Source organism: Chelmon rostratus, chromosome 13, assembly GCF_017976325.1.
Source record: "Chelmon rostratus isolate fCheRos1 chromosome 13, fCheRos1.pri, whole genome shotgun sequence".
Taxonomy (NCBI): Eukaryota; Metazoa; Chordata; class Actinopteri; order Chaetodontiformes; family Chaetodontidae; genus Chelmon; species Chelmon rostratus.
Window position 1 is genome coordinate 20,331,223 of NC_055670.1, and position 19,165 is coordinate 20,350,387.

Genomic DNA, 19,165 nt, shown 5'->3' on the forward strand with positions numbered 1-19,165 from the left:
ATGATCAGTATTTAAACTGAGTAACAGAATTTAACATTAGCATTAAATTCATGTCGGACCACCACCCCTCAGAAAGGCCAGTTAATCACTTCAGTCTGAATCTGCATCATTTCTCGACTCAGTGGCTGTAATATGCTACGAACACAACCCACCTAATGAAATCCTTTATCAATTAGATGTTTATGGAGCTACTAATTGCATACATCATTATAAATCATGACTAATGAATATACGGATGAATATATTAATGAATACAGCAGAGGGGAGTTCATGAATGAAATGAAAAGGTTTCACTGGAGGAAGGGAGGGGGGACGCAGGGGATCAGATTCCCATGTGGGCCACTCCCTCAGGTTTTCCCAGATGTGGTCCGTCTAACAGGCCTTCATCTTACAGGCCTGCTCTGAACAGGTTTCTTTTCAGACTAGAAGCAGCACAGAAGCACACACAGAGGTTTGCTCGAGACCCTCAGCCGGTTCTGTTGGGCTCAGGGGTCCAGCTGGGTTCCGGACAAACACTGAGCAACATAATACCCTGTTGACAAGAACCTCACAAGACAGGTCAGGATGCCATGTTGCCAAAGGGGTACAGACTGGACTACACATAGTACCCATTAAGAGCACGTAGCAGTTGCTGGTGAAGACAAATTGTAGTGGCTTGAGCTGTTCCCAGTAAATGCTCTCCACAAAAGCAAAGTGACATTAAAGTTCTGGATCCTGGTGCCTTACTGGTACTGTCTCTGTGTGCTGGACCACTGGTGGGGCGTCTCTCACAGCATCGCAACACAAAATAACTCAGACAAAACTTTTTCACCTACACCTACAGTATATTTCACACATATAAAAGTCCACTCTGCTTTGTGGATAGTAGCTTTTGTCAGTTATTTTCGTGCTCATCTGAAATGCATAGAAGCAATTTTTAGAGTGAAAAGATACATAAAATAGGCCTTGATTTAAAATACATTACGGAAATCCATTATAGTACATCTACAATTCATTCCCAGTATCCAGCAGCCACCATTCCTATGCAGGATTCAGATGGCCCACCTTAGATTCACAGGTAAATGAGGCAGCATGTAATCTCATTCATAACCACCTCACAGTTTACAGTTTGCTCTCTTTACACCTTATCAGAGTTGTGCTGCCAATGCAAATGACACATAGCACTGCTGCTGGTTTACATTCAAAACATGGATGTAACCACCACAACAACTTATCAAAAATTACACCAACAAATCAAGACAAGAGTCATTTTCAGCATTTTCTGGCCTGCAGATCATTTGTGATTTTTGCAAGGGAGTAACTTAAACAAGGAGCAGCCACAGGGAGCTGTTCGATGAGGAGCTGGCTGTGTGAGTCACGCTGTGTGCAGCATTGTTATTATTTTTGACTGTTTGTCTGACTGCTCTGTAAATAGATCATTAGCTCTTCTGCTACATTTCTGCCCATGAGCTTTGCTGTAGTTTTAAGCTACACTTGCTGTTACCAGCCTGTTGCCAAATCAATGACTGACTTGACACGCACACAATTACATAACGGTAATTATATATCATGCATTAAAACAAACCTAGTACGTATATTTCACTGTATTTGATTTAATATTTAGCGTCATTTGTACAATATGCTTTTATTTTACAAGGTAAAACATGCTTTAAATTCATATGGATTTGCAAGTTTTATGTTGCCGTTAATGACATATTTATGAGTTATACCAAACCCTTTGCCACATCTACTTAAAATTATAACAATAATGAACTTTATTTATATAGCGATTTTCTTAACAATGTTACAAAGTGCTTTACAAAATAAAACTAAAACCAGATAAAGCAGATTAAAATGATAAAAAGAATACGAGAACAGGGAAATAAAGATGATAAAATGACATGAATAAGATTAAACAAACAGGAATTAAAAACAGTACAATTAAAACAAGCCAGAGACTCAGTGGGTGTCTAACTGCAAAAGCCTGGTCAGCCTTAGTCATAAACTTTCATGGATCTACTTGAAGCCTGAGAATACTTTTGCACTGAAAAGTAAAAAAAAAATTATGAGTTTTATGAGTATTTAAACCATTTCTGTCCAGAAAAGGGCTTAATTTTTCTGCTCTTGGAGCTTTTAATATATCTGCATGTTGTGTATGTAAGTGTGTAACTTTCATGCATGAGTGAGGTCAATGGGAAGAAACCATTCTTGTGAATAAAATATTGTCAAAATAAACATCCCATTCACAGAGACAGCGTTCAGTATAATTCTGTGTGAAAATTATCTCTCGCACTCTCTTCCCAAAGCAGCACAGCTCTGACCTTCCAGCAGGGAGCAAGCGAATGAACATGAGCACGTGGATATTATTGCACACATATTCAAAGCGATGATCCTAGAGGTCTGCTGAGTCGTCAGAAGTCTGAAAAATGTTTACATCGACTGAGGAATTGTTAAGGACATTCCTGCTGTTATTAAGGGTCAAGCCACTGTCGCTGCTCACATCAGGCCTCTGGGTGTCTTTTGTGTTTTTATATGTGATCCCGAAAAGACTGCAGATTTTCTTCAGCATCACGTCAACAATCTCCTCCTCGTCTGAGGGCTGGTAAGAGAGGAAAGATAGAAAAAATTAGAGTGGTAAGATAGGAGAGATGCTCCTGACACTACTCGCTGCTACGGATATATCATGTAAGGAGTGTTTTTAATCCATGATCTCAGTTTGTATCGATGTGTAGTCTTTGAGGTATGAATGTGAAACACATGCATCTCATGCACAGCTACTGGGGACCACAAAAAGTGAGATTAACAATGATAAATCATGCTACACTTTATTTATATTGTCTTTTTTCTTGACCAGTCATCACCAGTCACATGCCCTCACTCCTCAGCGAATCACAGGCCCTCAGCTTCTCAGCAGGTTCAACAACCGCTAGCTAGCTAGGTGATAGCTAGCTTCTGTCCGCTTCCAAAGAGAAAGCCTTTTGTTCTTCACGCAAACATGAATTAAACAGCTAGCTTCTGCAGCTAACACTGACAGGCTAAACCAGCTAGCTAGCTGGCTAAGCAGGCAGCATGTGCAGCCTTGGTTAGCCAAACAAAAAGCGATCTTATTGTGTCTTTGTAGCAGCAACAAGTTGGTCGATTGAGTATTACTTTGACATTGATGCTGCTCAAGCTAACAGGAACTAGCTGGCAATGTTCTGGTGCTGAAGCATTTCTTGAGCCTGCCCGGCGGCCATGGTTTCTGAGTGAGGGGACAGTACTGGTGACAACTTAATTAGCATAAAAAGTTACATTTCGTTATAAAATAAAAGTTATTCTAAAAGCTAAAAAAAATAATAATAAAATGACAAATATTTCATCATAATGGCTTGAGGTATAACAATCAATTATTAAACTCCTTCACAACATATTGGTTAATTTGCATCTTTTACTCTATTTATTCATACAGTATTATATGGTCATATATTTGTCTAGAATGTCTTATGTATTTAATTGCAACTGTGCACTTTGCAGTGCGTTCAGCACCTGTGCATGGATGTCATTCATTCATGTGTCACTGTTCACTTAAACCCTGCATTAGGAACAGGCACATGCCGAGTGCCTGGACCTAACTGACAGCTGCATTGTGCAACATGCTGCGATGAACAAACATTAAGGAATCATTTTCAGTTGTTTTGCCTACACGAGACAACTGGCAGAGTTGCAGCGTATCACACGACATTTTTCTAATTGCAGAAACAACCTTGCACCTACTCTTGTACAATTTCAACAATAGGTTCCCTTTTACTGTAGAAAAAGTATGGAGAAACTCATATTCAAAGAAAAAATGATTTCAAGTGCAGGCTGGCAGTGTCAGCCTTCAGCTGCTTTTTGTTGGCCTTGTCTTCGTCAGTGATTAAACCGACCTCGCATGGGAGACACTTAGGAGCCAGAAGAATTGGTCTGTGAAACTGAAGCTTTTCCGGAGGATTGACAAGGCTCGGCACTTGGTAGCAGCTGCACATGCTGAGAAGAAGCATAATGAGCAGGTAAAAGTACGTTATATGGAAGTTTCCTTGGAGATTCTGTGGAAGCTTATGATTTCAGCCTCGTAACTTGTGCCAGAACCAGGTATTTGGAGAGCATAATGAGACGTCTGGCGGTTCAGTTGGGCAAATTGTGGATCTGGAACATGTATTTCAGAACGTGAATCTTCTTTAAATGGAACAATGACCTCCGTCTCTCTCTGTGCCTTCGCTGATAGAAGAATGTGACACTGTGACATAGTGTGGCAACTGAAATGGTGTTGTGAGAGACATATGCAGGTCCCGCTGTGGCTTTGAATGCATTTTGTTTTTGTTTCTAATAACTGTATGAAGTAACATCTAGTTACTCATATACTTATAAATTTGTTTTCATATAGGTTCATGTTTTCTTTTGTTATTTATATTGAAACATTTGCAAAGGTCATTTTTAACAATCTAATAATACTAATATCCACCAACAGTACATGGTTAAGTGTGTGTTTTACAAGTTTGGACCACCCCATATACAGTCTAGCAGTCTGGGGGTGTTTTATTTCCTTATTTCAATAAAATTTGTATGGTACGGTCTTTCAGGAAAAAACTTATTAGACTTTAAAGCATTAACGTCACTTTTCAGAAAGGTCTTGCCGTTATTTCTTAGACTATTTGCAAAATATGTCATATTTAACTTAACTAAAGTTTAGACAGACTGCCTTTTAGGTGATGGCTGAATCAATGTTGTTTCACTACACTACATTTCACTCTATTGTTGCCTGTATCTCAGGCACTATATGAGTAAACTGAAATGTAGCTGCAGACTGACTTTCTAGATGGAAGCTGAATCAATATTGATTCAGTGTCAGCGTGGTTGGAAATCCAACGTGTATTCATCATCAGTCATAACCAGAGAAAGCAATTTCTGAAGAAATCGTGGTGTGAATACTGGATGTTGAAAAGCTGATGCGAAACTGCACCGCTGGCTGGAAAAGTTCCATAATACCAATGATGTATGAAAGTTGTGTGATATTTCAGGGCTTAATTGAAGTTTCTAGCTTAAGGTATAAATAAGCAGATATGAGATGAAAAGAGAGTGAACATAGATGGATGAAGAGTGTGAGATGGGAGCTAAACTGACTGGCTTAGCTTTTTCTGAAGACATAGCAGACGGTATATGAAGAGCTACAAAAGTGTGAAAAGGTCTAACTAGTATGAATGGGACTGAAAAGTTGAATCAATCCGATGTCCCATCCAGTGTCTGAAACGTGGTTTGGAATGGCGTTTCCATTGCAGATGAGAAAGATGATCAATACCGCTGATGTCTGCAGAGTAAATAAGAACCTACAGCCAGCAGCTTAGCATAGCATAAATACTGGAAAGAGGGGGAAATGCTAGCCTGGCTGTGTGACGACATGCATGGACTCTCATGCACCGCATTTCCTGTTTTATTTTGTAGTTACTCTCCTTTATGCACTCCCATATGTTTTACTTCCTGTCATTATTCAGTTTTCATGGCAGTTTTATCATCACCTCCTCCCAGTACTTATGGCAGTTCATGCATTGTAGAGGCAGAAGGGAGCTGTAGGTAAAAGATGCTTCAACATCATAAACCACATCATTGAACCTAAGCTGTCCCCAAGAGCTCAGTCACTTTTTCAAAGTCCTGCACAGGTTTCCAAGAAAGGCACAATTCCTGAAAAACAAGCTGCTGGAATGAGGGATCATTAAAATTCCTAAATTAAATCATTCATATGTGCTCAGAAACTACTTACATATCTGATTGTTGATCTTTGTATTGTTCACATTATGTTCTAAAAGTATTTTGAAGGCAGCATTGTTTAAAATCTGCCTCTTAACCTTTTGTTTGCATTCTCAAAAAATAAGATGCTTTAATGAGCAACTGTTGAGTATTATTTTACCTTTTTTTTACTTACCTTTGTAGAATATCAGTAAATGTTACTAACTATAATGTTCTTATCTTTTTTGATCAACACTGATATAAATCCAGTGTGGTTCTTGGAAAACCGCTGACCACTACAAATATCTGTATAAACATGAAGTTCATACAGTATAAAAATCTTGATTAGTTGCTTACCTTGTGGTATATTTGTTCCTGGTTAAATGCCATGAGGACCACAGAGATGAAGAGATTGAGCACCACAAATGTCACGAACACAATACAGGAACCAACGACTAATCCACCAAGCAGAGGGGTGTCGTCCAAAACCTGGCAAACAGGGAGACTTTCATATCAGCATGAGCTGACACTGACCACATCAGAAAAGTAAAATCCTTATTTATAAACAGATTCTGCAGTATGTCCGTATTATTACTTAAGAAAATCCAACATACAAGTATTTTACATAGCAAATCTGTGCTGGGGGAAGATCTCACGTACCTCGCCGTAGTTAAAGATGCCTATCTGCAAACTGATGATGGTCACAAGAGCATTTGCTAAGGTTCTATAAGAGGAGATCTTCCAGCCATAAATCACGTTACACTAGAAGGAGTTGTTCAAACAGAAAATGGAGATAACAGACTGAGGCTAGGTCATTAGCATTTTATACTCTGCATTCATATATTGTCACTGTAGCGATAGAGAAAACGTTTTCTAAATGAAAAGATTAAAATTCATGAATGTATTAAAGACAACCTCCCACCACCATCACTGCACAATAACCCTAACACAGAATGTTGACTAACTATTGGGAATATGTTGATTTTAAAGTCTTAATATCAATTACATTATGCTGACAATTTTATACTAAATGTCCCTGAGGAAAAGGTTAACTTATTTTACTCCCCCTGTTGCCCAATCCTTCCTGTTAAATGAAACTCTGCCTGTTCAATTAAAAGTTTTTAAACCTTATTCACTTGCCTCAATTGAGCAACGTACCCCAGGAGATACAACTTCTAACTAAAAGTTTTATTTTGAGAAAAAAATCACAACACAATGTTGTATTATTTAAGCACCAATAACTCAGAAACTAGCAGTGATTGACTGTATATCCTTAGCCATATAATGCATAAGACCAGAAACACTTTTTGGAAAAGGGGAAGGTCTTCATAAAGGGGCAAGATACTCACTGCGGTGGAGTACGCCAGGAACATGATCACTATGATCAGGAGGAATCCGGATATGTCACTCCAGGCCCGCTGCAGTGTTGCGGTGATCATGTTCATCTTGGGATTCAATCTGAGCAGGTGCCACAGTTTGACGGTGGTGAGCAGGACCAGGAAGGCGATCAGATACTGGAGCGTTGAGTCTGCTGTGGCTGTCTCATGAAAACTGGGGAATCTACACAAACAGTGAAGATGTGCGCTATCACAAACAGGAGAAAAAGACTGCGATGAAAAACCACTGCAAAATTCTGAAATGATTATAGAAGAAAAGTTTAGAGCAAACAAATATACCAAATTTAGAGTAGCCATGCTCGTGGCTCTATTAGACTGCACTGTGGTACAGTGGTGCTTTAAGCTAAATGCTAATTTTAGCATGCTAACACGAGCACATTGAAAATACTTAAATGCTGAAGGGTAATTCACCATGTTCACTATCTTAGTCAGACATGGTACCATGCTTAGGAGTTTGTAATTAGCACAAAACATTAAGTACAGCTGAGTCTAACGGGAATGTCAGTTTGTATTTTGTCCCAGTCGTAAGCTAACTGGACAAATGGTTGAGTGAATCCTGGTGATGGATGTCCAGCCAAGGGACCCGCCAGAGTGACAACAAACCATCCTGAGGGGAACATGAGTGTGCCTAATTCCATGGAAATCTATTAAATAATTGTTGAGACATTTCGTTAAAACAAAAAACCCACAAATGTCAGTCTAAAGGAAAAGTCAGAGGTTTATTTGATTCAATTAGGATTGATAATCTGGGGACCACAAATGTCGGCAATCAGTATTAAAGTTGTTAACATATCAGTCTGGACTGGCAGACAGACATACGGACATTGCCATCCCTGGAACCATGGTGCTAACATGGCTAAAAAGCATTAGAAAGCAAACGCCACAACATAGAGCCCACTGCACATCTACACTTGTGAGGGTGTTGGCTTGACACTTGCTTTTTATGTTGAAGATCAAACATAAGGTTAGTATAGTAGACGTTAGTCTCACTGGTCTTTGTGGTTGTGGTAATAAGTCATATCACGGTTCCCGAGCAGGGTCCTCTTGATGAAGATGGCCACGGCGCTCCAGCTCAGGAGGATGATGGTCAGTTCAAGAAGGTTCCACTTGCTCCTGAAGTAAGCCCACCGCTGCTGCTTCATTAATTTGCCCTTTCAGCATTAGAAAAAAAGAGGATGTCACATGTAACATGAGAGGAGCCAGCAAGAAGAAACCACTTAACCACATTAGACATGTTTTGAATCCCTGTATCACAATAACAGTGTCAAGGGGCTGCAAGGAAGGGCACACAATTAGACCTTACTGTCTCAGAAATTAAAGTTGATGGTGAAGGCCCATGACACAATCCAGAAATTAAAGTTGATGGTGAAGGCCCATGACACAAACCAAAAATGGACAAAGTGTCCCAGAAGAAAGTGGGAAAGTATAATTGAGGTATGACTCTGCTGCCCGAGAGAAAACTGTACTGTTGAAGGGGAATGCTGCTATATGGAAGAAAAGCACAAATGACAGAGATTAATACAATTACATCCTCCCAACAGCTACACCCTCAACGCATTACTCTTAATGTCCTCATATTTTCTTTCCTACTTCAATTCATTAAGGTGAAAGATTACAGGAAACGTGAACGGTGGAGCGTAACAAGGTGCTTTGAGTCAGAAATTGTTCTTGCATGTAGAAACAAATCAGTTTCTGAGTTTGATGACTCGGAAACCACATGCACATTTTGAACACAATAGCCTCATCAGCAAATCCACCTTGAGATTGATTGCCTCCAGTCACAGTAGCAAACAATCAGATTTTCTGAAAAAATAGGTCTGACAAGCAAGTGGCATGTTCCCTTCAAAGCCGGGGTGACAGGGTTCATGTGAGTCTGGGTTTGTGAAGCCCTCAGTAACCCCTGCGAGTCTTATTAAATATCTGGATTCAGGCGGATAACAGAGAACCAAAGAATTAAGTGGACTGGAACCGTATTCTTTCGAGGTCACGTTAATGTTTACCTGCAGGAACATGTAATAGAGGATGAAAAGCATGTACATGATCTCGGCAACCATGACGAAGACGTGGAAGCCGCCAGCTGATTGGTAAAGCCGGACACTGTGCAGCTCGCTGCTGAACTGAAACGCTCCTATAAAACCAACAGGAGTAATATTATTTAAACACAAGGAGGATAGCATGATTTCATTCATACAATGTGGTGGATGGTATATCGATGTGAAGCAACAAAATCTGAGTCAAGAGTCTGAGATGCACAGATTGGTATAATTATAGTGATACACATCCTCTGCAGTCACATTCTCTCCCTTGGCAAAGCTGTAATTACATTATGATTGTAATTTTCGGAGGAAACCCTGAAGCTTACCTATGGCTGCAGTCTCCAGCAGGAGAGTGACGATGCAGAAGAGGTTCACATTAGCATTATAAACAGTGAACTCGACAAAGATGGCCCTGGTGTACATATCTAGCCATTTGTTCCTGAACAGATACTCAAGGGTGCTGTGAATGAAGTACACAAGAATATTTTTACTGTAGGCCTCTTTACACAACAAAATAACAGATTTTGATGTCTATATATTTCATAATGAAGTGTCACTGAACCTACGTAGCCCACTGAGGATAATCTAAACTCACAGTCCAGTAAAAAAGGAAATATCTTTGGTTCTCCTATTGATGCCTTCCAGTCTGCTGATGTACGTACCTGCCGGCATTTTGTAAATCGGGGCCGAGCTCCGCGACAAAGCCGCCTGCCCTGTAGAGCGCCATTTTGCCCCAGATGGGATAAGACCTGAGCTGAGCCTGCGTCTGGTACTTCCACGGGCTGGAGGTGCTTGTAGAGGTATTACCTTCCACAGAGGGGTTCCAGCCAGGGCCATAGGAGCCCATGTCCTCCACCTCCCATGAATATGGAGCATTGCAGTCTGGCACAAGCTGAAGCATGAACCCAGATATCTCACAGGAGTTCTTCTGCACTCGCAATTGACGAAGACGAGCGTTACCGACTAGCTTTGAGTTTCCATCTGTGATAAATCCTGGAACACAAGTTTGTTTGTTCAGTTTTTCTCAGGCTGAATGAAATGGTCTCTGAGCATTTGAACACTTTAGTAGTAGTAGTTCAGTCTCAGATGAAGATCAGTTCAGGGTCTGTTTGCATTTAAGCACAACATATTCACAACTATCAGTCTTTGACACCTGTGCTTTTACCTTAATAATGTTGCTATGCTATGCCATGCAACAAAATTTGATCCATTTTGAGTCAATATAGCTCTAGTGCATTATTGGGCTAACTTTACCCAGTGCCAATGGGTTGACCAATGCTTTGACCCAGCGTTGCCTTTTATATTACTGTTGGTTATTCAGCCAAGCTAAAATATGGTTATTTTGGACAAGCTCAAGTTTTATCTTAAACTGGTCCCAAATGTATTATTAGCTGTAAAAAGTTTTGTGCACATTAAGCTGAGCAGACACCGTACAGGCACATTGATCCTAAACGTCAACATTGGATATTCATACTGCACGTTTTAATGAGTCTTTCTGCACGGCCACAATCTGCTCACATTGACCCCCAAGATATGGGATCTCACACTGAGTGTAAGCATGGGACTCCTGGTCGGTTTTGTCCATCGACTTTTCCAATAAAGTTTGTTCAAACAAGTCGATACATTCAATGTTGACAAAAAGAGAGAAATGCAGCATTGCTTTGTGTACTCCTAATAATGATCACACTGTAAGAAGCAGCCGGAGATGTTTATGAGATGAAGACAATGTGGTCACAGTGTCTCAAGATGCCAGTTTGAGCCTCATCATGTAAAACAATAATCCAGTAATATTAAAAACAAGCTCACTACAGTTCATAATGGATCTATTGATAGCAGTCATGAGGGAAATAGGAAGACCGCCAAGCAACATTCCTGACATGCCAGAAACCCGACAAGTCGTCATGACATCCGGATCTTCAGGCAGTTTATCAGGGTTTGACTTGTGAGTCATGAGGTTTTGGGTGTGAATTAGTTATGTCAGACATGTAGTTTCTTCTTTCTTCACACAGTTATCCAGTGGGTACAGGAGTGAGAGACATCCCGCTCCCAAGCCGTGGAGTTGATTTTTGTTTAGTTCCACAGCATGAGAGCGAGAAGTCGACTTTTCTAGACAGTACTCAACAGCTTTTCACACGCAACAGACTGTTGGCATGAAGACTTCGGCCTTATGAAAAAAGGGAAAACAAACAAACTAAACACATAAAAGTTGCTTAGAGACCAGGCAGTGTAAATGCGTCACTGACTTTTTCTTTAGTGTCAGGTGAGGAGTCCACTGTCCCGTCTGACAGACAGAGACAGAATAAATCATATTCTATATGAATACTTTTACGCATATTTTTACCTGGATAAACTCCAAACAGGTTGCTTAGTAGAGATGTGTTGGCCCACGTGAACACTTCACCAAGACTCATGCTGTCGGTGATGTTTCTTCTGAAGCTATTCCGGATGTGCTGGTTCAGGTAAAAAGCATTGGGGTCCCTCTGGCTGTACGCCACCAGCAGCAACATCCATATAAACCCCATGTAGGCTGCAACAGATGCAGTACAGTCGTCCAAATTAAGCATTTGATAACAAGGCAGAGTCACTCAAAGTAAAGCAGATGCCGCAAGCTTTGATAAAGGATTCTTTCCTTTTCAGCCTTGGTCCTTGAGATTTCTTCAGATTCTTTGAGTCTTTAAATGACATTATTTACTGTGGACAATGAAATCTTTGCTATTTTACACTGAGAAACATCATGCTTGAATTGTTGCAGTATTTGCCAGCGCAGTCTGTCACAGAGTGGTGGACCCCTCCTCTTCTTTACTTCAGAGAGACTCAGCCTCTCTGGGAGGCTCTTTTTACAGCCAATCATGTTACTCACCTGCTGCCGGTTAACCTGATTAACTGTGCGATGTTCCACCAGCTGCTTTCCTTTAGTATTTCATTTTTGTTTTCCAGTCTTTTGTTGCCACTGTGCCAACTTTTTTAATACATGCTGCTGACATCAAATTCTAAATGAGGATGTAATTTTGAAAAACAATGAAATTTCTAATGTTGCCACTAATTTCACAAAGCACATTTTTACTTTTCTACAGCTAAGCAGCTAAATAGAATTCAGCCATCGTGAATTTTAATATTTACACCTGTGCTTTCCCTTCTCTGACCTGCCAAAATGTCTCCTGTGAAAAGGGCCAGCTGTCCTACGAAAATCAATTAACGATGGAGCAGCTGATGAATGAATATACTAACCTTCCCTTCTGAAACACCTCCACTATAATAATAATAATAATAATAATAATAATAGAAAAAAAATCAGTGCTTCTACTTACTTAAAATCTCCCTGATAAGGGCGAAGGCTTTCTGTTCCAAAATCCTGTTCCTCCTCATCCTCTCAATGTCTGCAGCAGGAGGCGGCTCATAGAGGCTGCGGTCCTGTCTGACTGTGTGCTGGTCCTTACAATCACCTGTGGAGGAAGAGCTACTTGTCTGTTCGTTGTAAAAACTGAATATTTCTGATGAAGAGTACAAATTTCAGACAAAGAATGTGTATTTTTAGGAGTATTTATCTTTTACCTAGATTTCTGTAATTTCCTACAAAGGCCACATTTTGATAATCTTCCTCATCTACTTTCTTTATTACAAGGGCAAAGAAGACTGCCAGACATAGCACCTGTGGTAAAAGGCATGAGCATAAGTGAATACACATGTTCTCTACGAACTGAATGACTGAAAATTCTCATGAAGGATGATTAACCTCCTCACCTTCAGTGGCTGAATGACGAGGATACTCTGAAAAAAGGACACACTCATGGAAATCAACCAGCTTATGGAGCGTTCCTTCCCAAACTTCAACCCATAAAGCATTGTGAAATATCCCGCAACAACACTGGTTGCGATCACCAGCAGCCATCCGAAAAAAATGAACCACCAGGGTAGCCCTCCATGACAGCACACCCGTTTCTTCTGACTACCGTCACCATCAGCACTCTCTGCTGGGCTCAACCTGCGAGTGAAAGATGAAAAACCTTCTTTTTTAAATCCAGCTTTTCTGATGAAGTCACTTTACTGCTTTTATTAATTTAAGCAGATATTTTCTACATTCAGCTCTAAAACATTTACTTCACACTATCAGTTATGATGCACACTAAGGTTTCATGTCTGATATTATCTATATAAATATAATAACTGACATAGTAAAATAAAAAAGTGGTTGAATAGATGGTTTTGCACGTTTTATGGTTTTGCATGTTTTAGCCTATTAGCCACAGACTGTGTTTGCCTTAAGGAATTGTTAAACATTTTGAGGAATAGGCTCATTCACTTTCTTGCCGATAGATGAGAAAATTAATACTACTAAAATGTATGTGTCTCAATATGAAGCTACAGCCAGCAGCTAGTTAGCTTAGCATAGCATAGAGACTGGAAACAGAGAGAAACAGCTTGGCTGGATCTGTCCAAAGGTAACAAAATCCACCTTCGAGGACTTCTAAATTTGTACAATTTACACATTTTATCTTTTAATTGTTACAAAAACAAATATAAAAAGGACAAGTTGTGGAGAAAACAAAGATGAAATAAACATAAAGGCAACTAATTCTTCACTTCAAAGACTATCAAGTGACTTTCAAGGCTCTGGCATACTATCTAAAGTAAAAATAATCATACTACAATCACATACAAATCCACCGACATCATTTTAATGAGTGACTTCATACTTCTTCTGCGTAGGCTCATCTTGGTTGGCACTGAATTTGAAGAGCTGATCTTCAAGAACGCCCATCATGCCCTGGACTTGCTGCAGAGCCTGGCTGTAGCTGTGTGGGGAGGGAAAGCTGGAGGGTCCCAGCAGACCCAGCTCTTTGTTGATGTGACACAGCTGCCGGTATAGATACTGGGTTTTGTTGCTCTTCTTTTGAATCCCCTCCACTGTTGAAGCAGGATGCATACTAGCACTGCCCTCTGAAAACATACAGACTTTCAGACTTGGTTAACTGTCTGCCTTTTTATTGGTGGCAGATGAAGCACTGTTCATAATAAAGATAGTCTTGTTTAAAATGTCACAGTATGCACTATCCACAGCAGGCGCATACCTGTTAGCTGAGGCTGGACGAGGTTGTGAAAGCTCTGAGTTTTGGACTGGGCAGTGTCACTGGTTTTGTTGTTCTGTTTGATGAAGTCTTCCACCACAGCAAGGACAGCGTTGATATCAACTTGTCCAGGCCCAAACTCGGACTCGGTGCATGGTATGTTGCTTTTCACCGTCTTAGACAGTGAATTGGCAATTCTTGTGATATCCTGAGGGAGAAAATGTTCAAACACTTTGTCATATACACTTTATGAATTTACACATCCATCACTATTTTGAATGTGCACACGGGGTGTCATAGTCCATAGATGATTTATGTCATTTGGAAGCAACTAATTTAGCAGCCCTTGAATAAATAGCACATGAAAATCATGCAGCACCTGCCTTGATGACAGTTTCTAAAGTGACGTTGACATTCACGTTGGTGGGGGGAGTCTGTGAGACGGAAGTCTGTTCAAGGGCGACAGGTTTTTCCTTTCTGCGCTTCCAACAAGAGGTCTCCCGAGGACGAGTGTTTCTGAAGATACTAACAATGAGGATATTCACCGGAAACATGATGAGGGAACTCTGAACTCCAATCATGAACTGTTGCCAGGTGAACTCAAAGTGACCTGGAAACAGAGAGAGGTAGTGGAGATACTTACAAATACTTCATCTTGAAATGCTGTATTTGGACTTCTTACATAACTACTAGTCACATAATGGTTGTTTGCTTGAAACACAGGTGCATAACAAACAACCAGCAAATTCACATGGTCACTGGAATGAAAATGTGTTGTACCCAGGTCCATGGTCTGCTCAGAGGGATCTGCTGGGATGCCATAAAACATGATGCTGGTCAACATGGTGCAGAGCAGCAGGGAAAAGCAGCAGGAAACTCTCTGAACACAAGTGAAGGTGCTGCTCGGTGGGCGACTGATCACAGAGTACCACAGGTGTCCGTCACTGAAATCCTTTGATGTCTTCATGAAGAACAGATTACTGGAGAATACAAGCAGCAAGGGCATCGCCCGGCGAGATGAAAACATTTTAAACCTTTGTGAATTAGATGGATTAACGTCACAGTTCAATGTCCTTTCAGTGACTTTAGCTCTGCTAAACGTCAGCATAGCTCTGCAGCTAATACTTGAGTGCTTAAAGAAAGAGCTATAAATCCTCAGTGAAACCCAGCTGTATATTTCAGTGTTTCACAGGCTGGTAAGTGATTATTATTCCATGTTATTTCAGTTGAGGTCAAACTAAGGTGAATTTCAGTTAATTAGAATTCTGTCTTTAACCAGATGTAAAATATGAAAAACACATCTCACAGCCTGCTCAGCTTGGTGAGTGTAACCTTTCAGTGACACTCAGTGCTGTTCACTGTTTAATTTTAGGATGCCTAAAAATTAGGCCAGGGGAAACAAAAAAATAACCTTCTGGGACAACTGATTTGCTGTTTTTAATATGTCAACAGATTTTGTCTTTTGAAAAAATAAATAATATGAATACATTTCAGGACAGGCTGGGTTCTGGTTGCCTGTTGTAAATATTGCTGTAAATAATACTTGTCTCCATTTGATTCTCAACCCTGCTCTCATGCAGCAAAATGGCATTTTGGTAGATTTTTTTATGTGTTGCTAGCCTCATGAACGCGGCTGAAAGCCCTGACACTGTCATATTTGAAAAAGCGAGCTTGCAGTGAACAAAGCTAAAATCCAAACCAGCTATTGCATTCCATTTGCATTTTATCTGTACTCTCATCATTAGGATTCAAATGAAAACTCACACTTTCAGTTTCACATTCAGCCTGTGGACTTTGCTGCCACAACACTTTTACCTCACCTGAACCTCTTCAAATCCATCTCGGACGAGACAGGAAAAACTTGATCGAGGGAACAATCAGCTATGTCTATGGCCAGCCAGGAGTTGCAGAGAAAATGCCATTTCTGCTCCGTCTGTAAATCCTGCACCATCACATTGCCTACATACCTGGAAACAGAGAAAATGTAAAGACTGTGACAACTTTTAAATTACATATGAAGTTGAGTTAGGTGTCTGAATTATACTGAATTCATCAAATTGCTTGCTAAACAAATCTCAAAGGAAATATTTAGTTCTTTATGCTTTCCTGAAGATAAAAACAAGTAATCATCTGTAAGGTTGGGATAATTTTGAGCCAAGACATACTGTACAGACCTTATGTTCCATGTTTACAATGTTGTAGGTCATATTTGATGTAACAGGTAAATGGACTGCATTTATATAGCACTTTTCTAGTCTTACCAACCACTCAAAGTGCTCTACAACAAGTCAGCATTCACCCATTCACACAAAAGAACACTTTAAGTAGACTGCAGGGGCCAGGGATCAAACCACCAACCTTCTGATTAGTGGTCTGCTCTACACCCTGAGCTGCATTACAAAGTAAAGCCATGGCTACTGTTATATTAAAAGATTTTCGAATGAGGGTGGAAATAAATACACTTTGAGGATGTTTTATGAGTGGCTCTGTCATTTCTGTATTTGCCTACCAGGAAGGATGGCTCCCTGAGTTGTTGTGCCACAGCCTGATGCCTTGCAGGTCTCCCAGGGAAAAGGGTGCAGTTAGCTGAAACAGATCCACTGCGCCTCTCTCAAACACACATTTCTCGGGGTCTGTCAGGTGATGTGGTTCACTGTTTCCCTCGGTACCCAGCAGAGTTATTGTCACCTAAAACATTTTAGCACTCTATCTGAAATAAAATCACTTTGCACAATACAACAACCAGCAAGACCTCCTCTTTGACCAATTGACAACAAGATACCTCAAGAAATATTTTAACACATGTTTTCACCGGAAACAGAATGGACAGATGTAAAAAAGCCAAATACAAACATTCATTAACGTCAACCTTAATTATGGTTTCTAAAGAAATATTGGTTATCGCAAAATTAAGTCAAAATGCAGAGTTAAAATGCTTCAATGATCTGCTGGTTCACAAATAAAATTAAAACCATGATACAATCGAATAAACATAATACAACCTGTGATGATTGGTTTTATGGCCACATAGAATCAAAACAAGCTGAACACACAACATGGACACATTATTGATTAAGTTGTTATGGCTAACGTGCATATCTCTATCTATCTATCTATCTATCTATCTATCTATCTATCTTAGAGAATCCAATCATCACTCTCCTTTTAGCTTTTTTTTGCTCTCCACTGACTCCTGAGGGAAATATCTGGCTTGATGTGCACAAATTTATAAAAGATTTACGTTCACATATGCTTATAAAAAGTCCACTGTGTAGGGATTTAGTGGCATCTAGCGGCGAGGTTGCAGATTGCAAGCAACTGAATACCCATTGCCTCACTCTCCCCTTTCAAGTTTGTAGGAGACCCAGTGCCAGTATTTGGTTTGTCCATTCTGAGCTACTGTAGAAACATTGCACGACATCTTAAACAAGCCTTTTCTTCCAAAACAGTTGAATGTATGTGAGTGTCTCATAAAAACCACAAAAACCCACTTACATCTGTCTTTTATCTTCAGTGGGAAATGGCTAAGGCTGTGATTACTTGTGCTTAAAACCCCCACATACAGTATATGCACTAAATTTGGTGTAAAATCTAAATAATTGAACAGATGAAACATTTACCTGAGAGGAAGTGGAGGCTCCTCTGCGATGCCCAGTGCTGACACTCAACAGGTAGCGGTACTCATCCATGGGGTCGTTGTCCTCCAGTATAGTCACCTTCACCTGCCAACCAGCCAACAACACAGAGCATCTTTCTTTTAAGGTGCTTTTTGTAGCTGGGAAACTGACAACATATTGTGTAATGTTACTTTATTTCTGAATAACAGGTTCTGGAGGTGTTAGGTACCTTGGCCACGTCTTGAATGTCTTTTCGTCGAGCCCACACAGCAGCCAAGAGATAGACCACAAAGAGTGCCCCCACGAAGCAGACGACCACAGGATTCTCAGCAAAAGTTGCAAACAGCTCAGCAGTGCGTGACGGGTCCACAAGGTTGGGAGTGACAAAGAAAGAGCTCCCAAAGAATGTGAGGTGGTTGCAGAGGCACTGGGTGACTAAATGTGTGGTCTGAACACCAACCTTGGAAGACGACATTTAGTGCCATTAAAGTTTGGGCATCATGTTGCACGTGACAGGCAGATTTAGTGAATTGCTGTACTTACCCTGCATCCATGATCGCTCCAATCCAATTTTGATTCATTCCAAAATTTACATGCAGTAGTGATGGAGGTGATTGATAAATTGGCGTTGATGGATTTTATACCTGGACCGACAATGGGCCTCACTACAAGATAGTGCACTCCAATGTTTCCCTTCAAATTCTTGGGTTCTAGTACCCAAGTGTACCTCTCCTCTGAATAACACACACACACATAGACACACACACAAAAATACTAAAGTATTATCATCCATATCAAAAATCTAATTTAAAAGGCATTAGAGTTGTAAACGTAGTGTGCGTGTCAAATATATTTATGACCTTGTGTTGTTCCCTGGTGAGGCATCTCTGTCATCGCTACGTAATTTGTGTCAGTGGGGAATTCCATATAGCCAAGGAACAGCTTGAAGGGTAGGGGATCATTTGAAGGCACCATCTTTAAAAATGTAGTCGCAGAAAATGCGCACCAAGAAAAGCAAAGACAACAATCATTATTTAAACACAATTTTCTGCAATCTTTAGCCTCGTGGTATCAAGATTAAAGAAAGAAAAAAGCACAATTAGCAAACATATTAACCCTAGATTAGATTAGCTAGATGGCCCTAACCCTAATCCATTAATAGATACATTTTTAAAGTGCTCAACATGTTTCTCAGCAGTGGAGATAAACATGCTATTGGACCTTTAAGACCAGCGTAGTGTCAGCTGAAGGAAGATCTATGGTCACTGTGCTGTAGTTCCCCAGGTCCAAAAAAGACGTGTTCACCTGCTGTCCAGGAGGCCTTGGCAAAA

General features: G+C 40.3%; 1 protein-coding gene across 1 annotated transcript; it reads right to left on the minus strand.

The window, feature by feature from the left end:
- Window positions 1-1,682: 1,682 nt before the first annotated feature.
- Window positions 1,683-19,149, minus strand: LOC121616057 (polycystic kidney disease protein 1-like 2). Its single transcript, XM_041950669.1, has 23 exons — window positions 19,056-19,149; window positions 18,695-18,809; window positions 18,378-18,568; window positions 18,064-18,294; window positions 17,838-17,939; window positions 16,727-16,905; window positions 16,038-16,184; window positions 14,998-15,197; window positions 14,601-14,827; window positions 14,221-14,425; window positions 13,846-14,089; window positions 12,893-13,133; window positions 12,704-12,800; window positions 12,460-12,594; window positions 11,493-11,678; window positions 9,814-10,144; window positions 9,478-9,611; window positions 9,116-9,243; window positions 8,106-8,266; window positions 7,068-7,278; window positions 6,379-6,480; window positions 6,076-6,207; window positions 1,683-2,578 (listed from the first exon to the last, which is right to left on the minus strand). The coding sequence occupies exons 2-23, from the start codon at window positions 18,807-18,809 to the stop codon at window positions 2,372-2,374; spliced, it is 3,906 nt and encodes a 1,301-aa protein (XP_041806603.1). The 5' UTR covers window positions 19,056-19,149; the 3' UTR covers window positions 1,683-2,371.
- Between the last annotated feature and the right edge of the window lie 16 nt (window positions 19,150-19,165).

Excerpts from the sequence above, each read along its gene's own strand:
- LOC121616057 (XM_041950669.1), bottom strand. The coding sequence starts at position 18,809 with ATGGTGCCTTCAAATGATCCCCTACCCTTCAAGCTGTTCCTTGGCTAT. Across the intron at positions 18,569-18,694 it reads TCACCAGGGAACAACACAAG|AGGAGAGGTACACTTGGGTA; the intron begins GTCATAAATATA and ends TGTGTTATTCAG. Across the intron at positions 12,801-12,892 it reads TCGTCATTCAGCCACTGAAG|GTGCTATGTCTGGCAGTCTT; the intron begins GTGAGGAGGTTA and ends CTTTTACCACAG.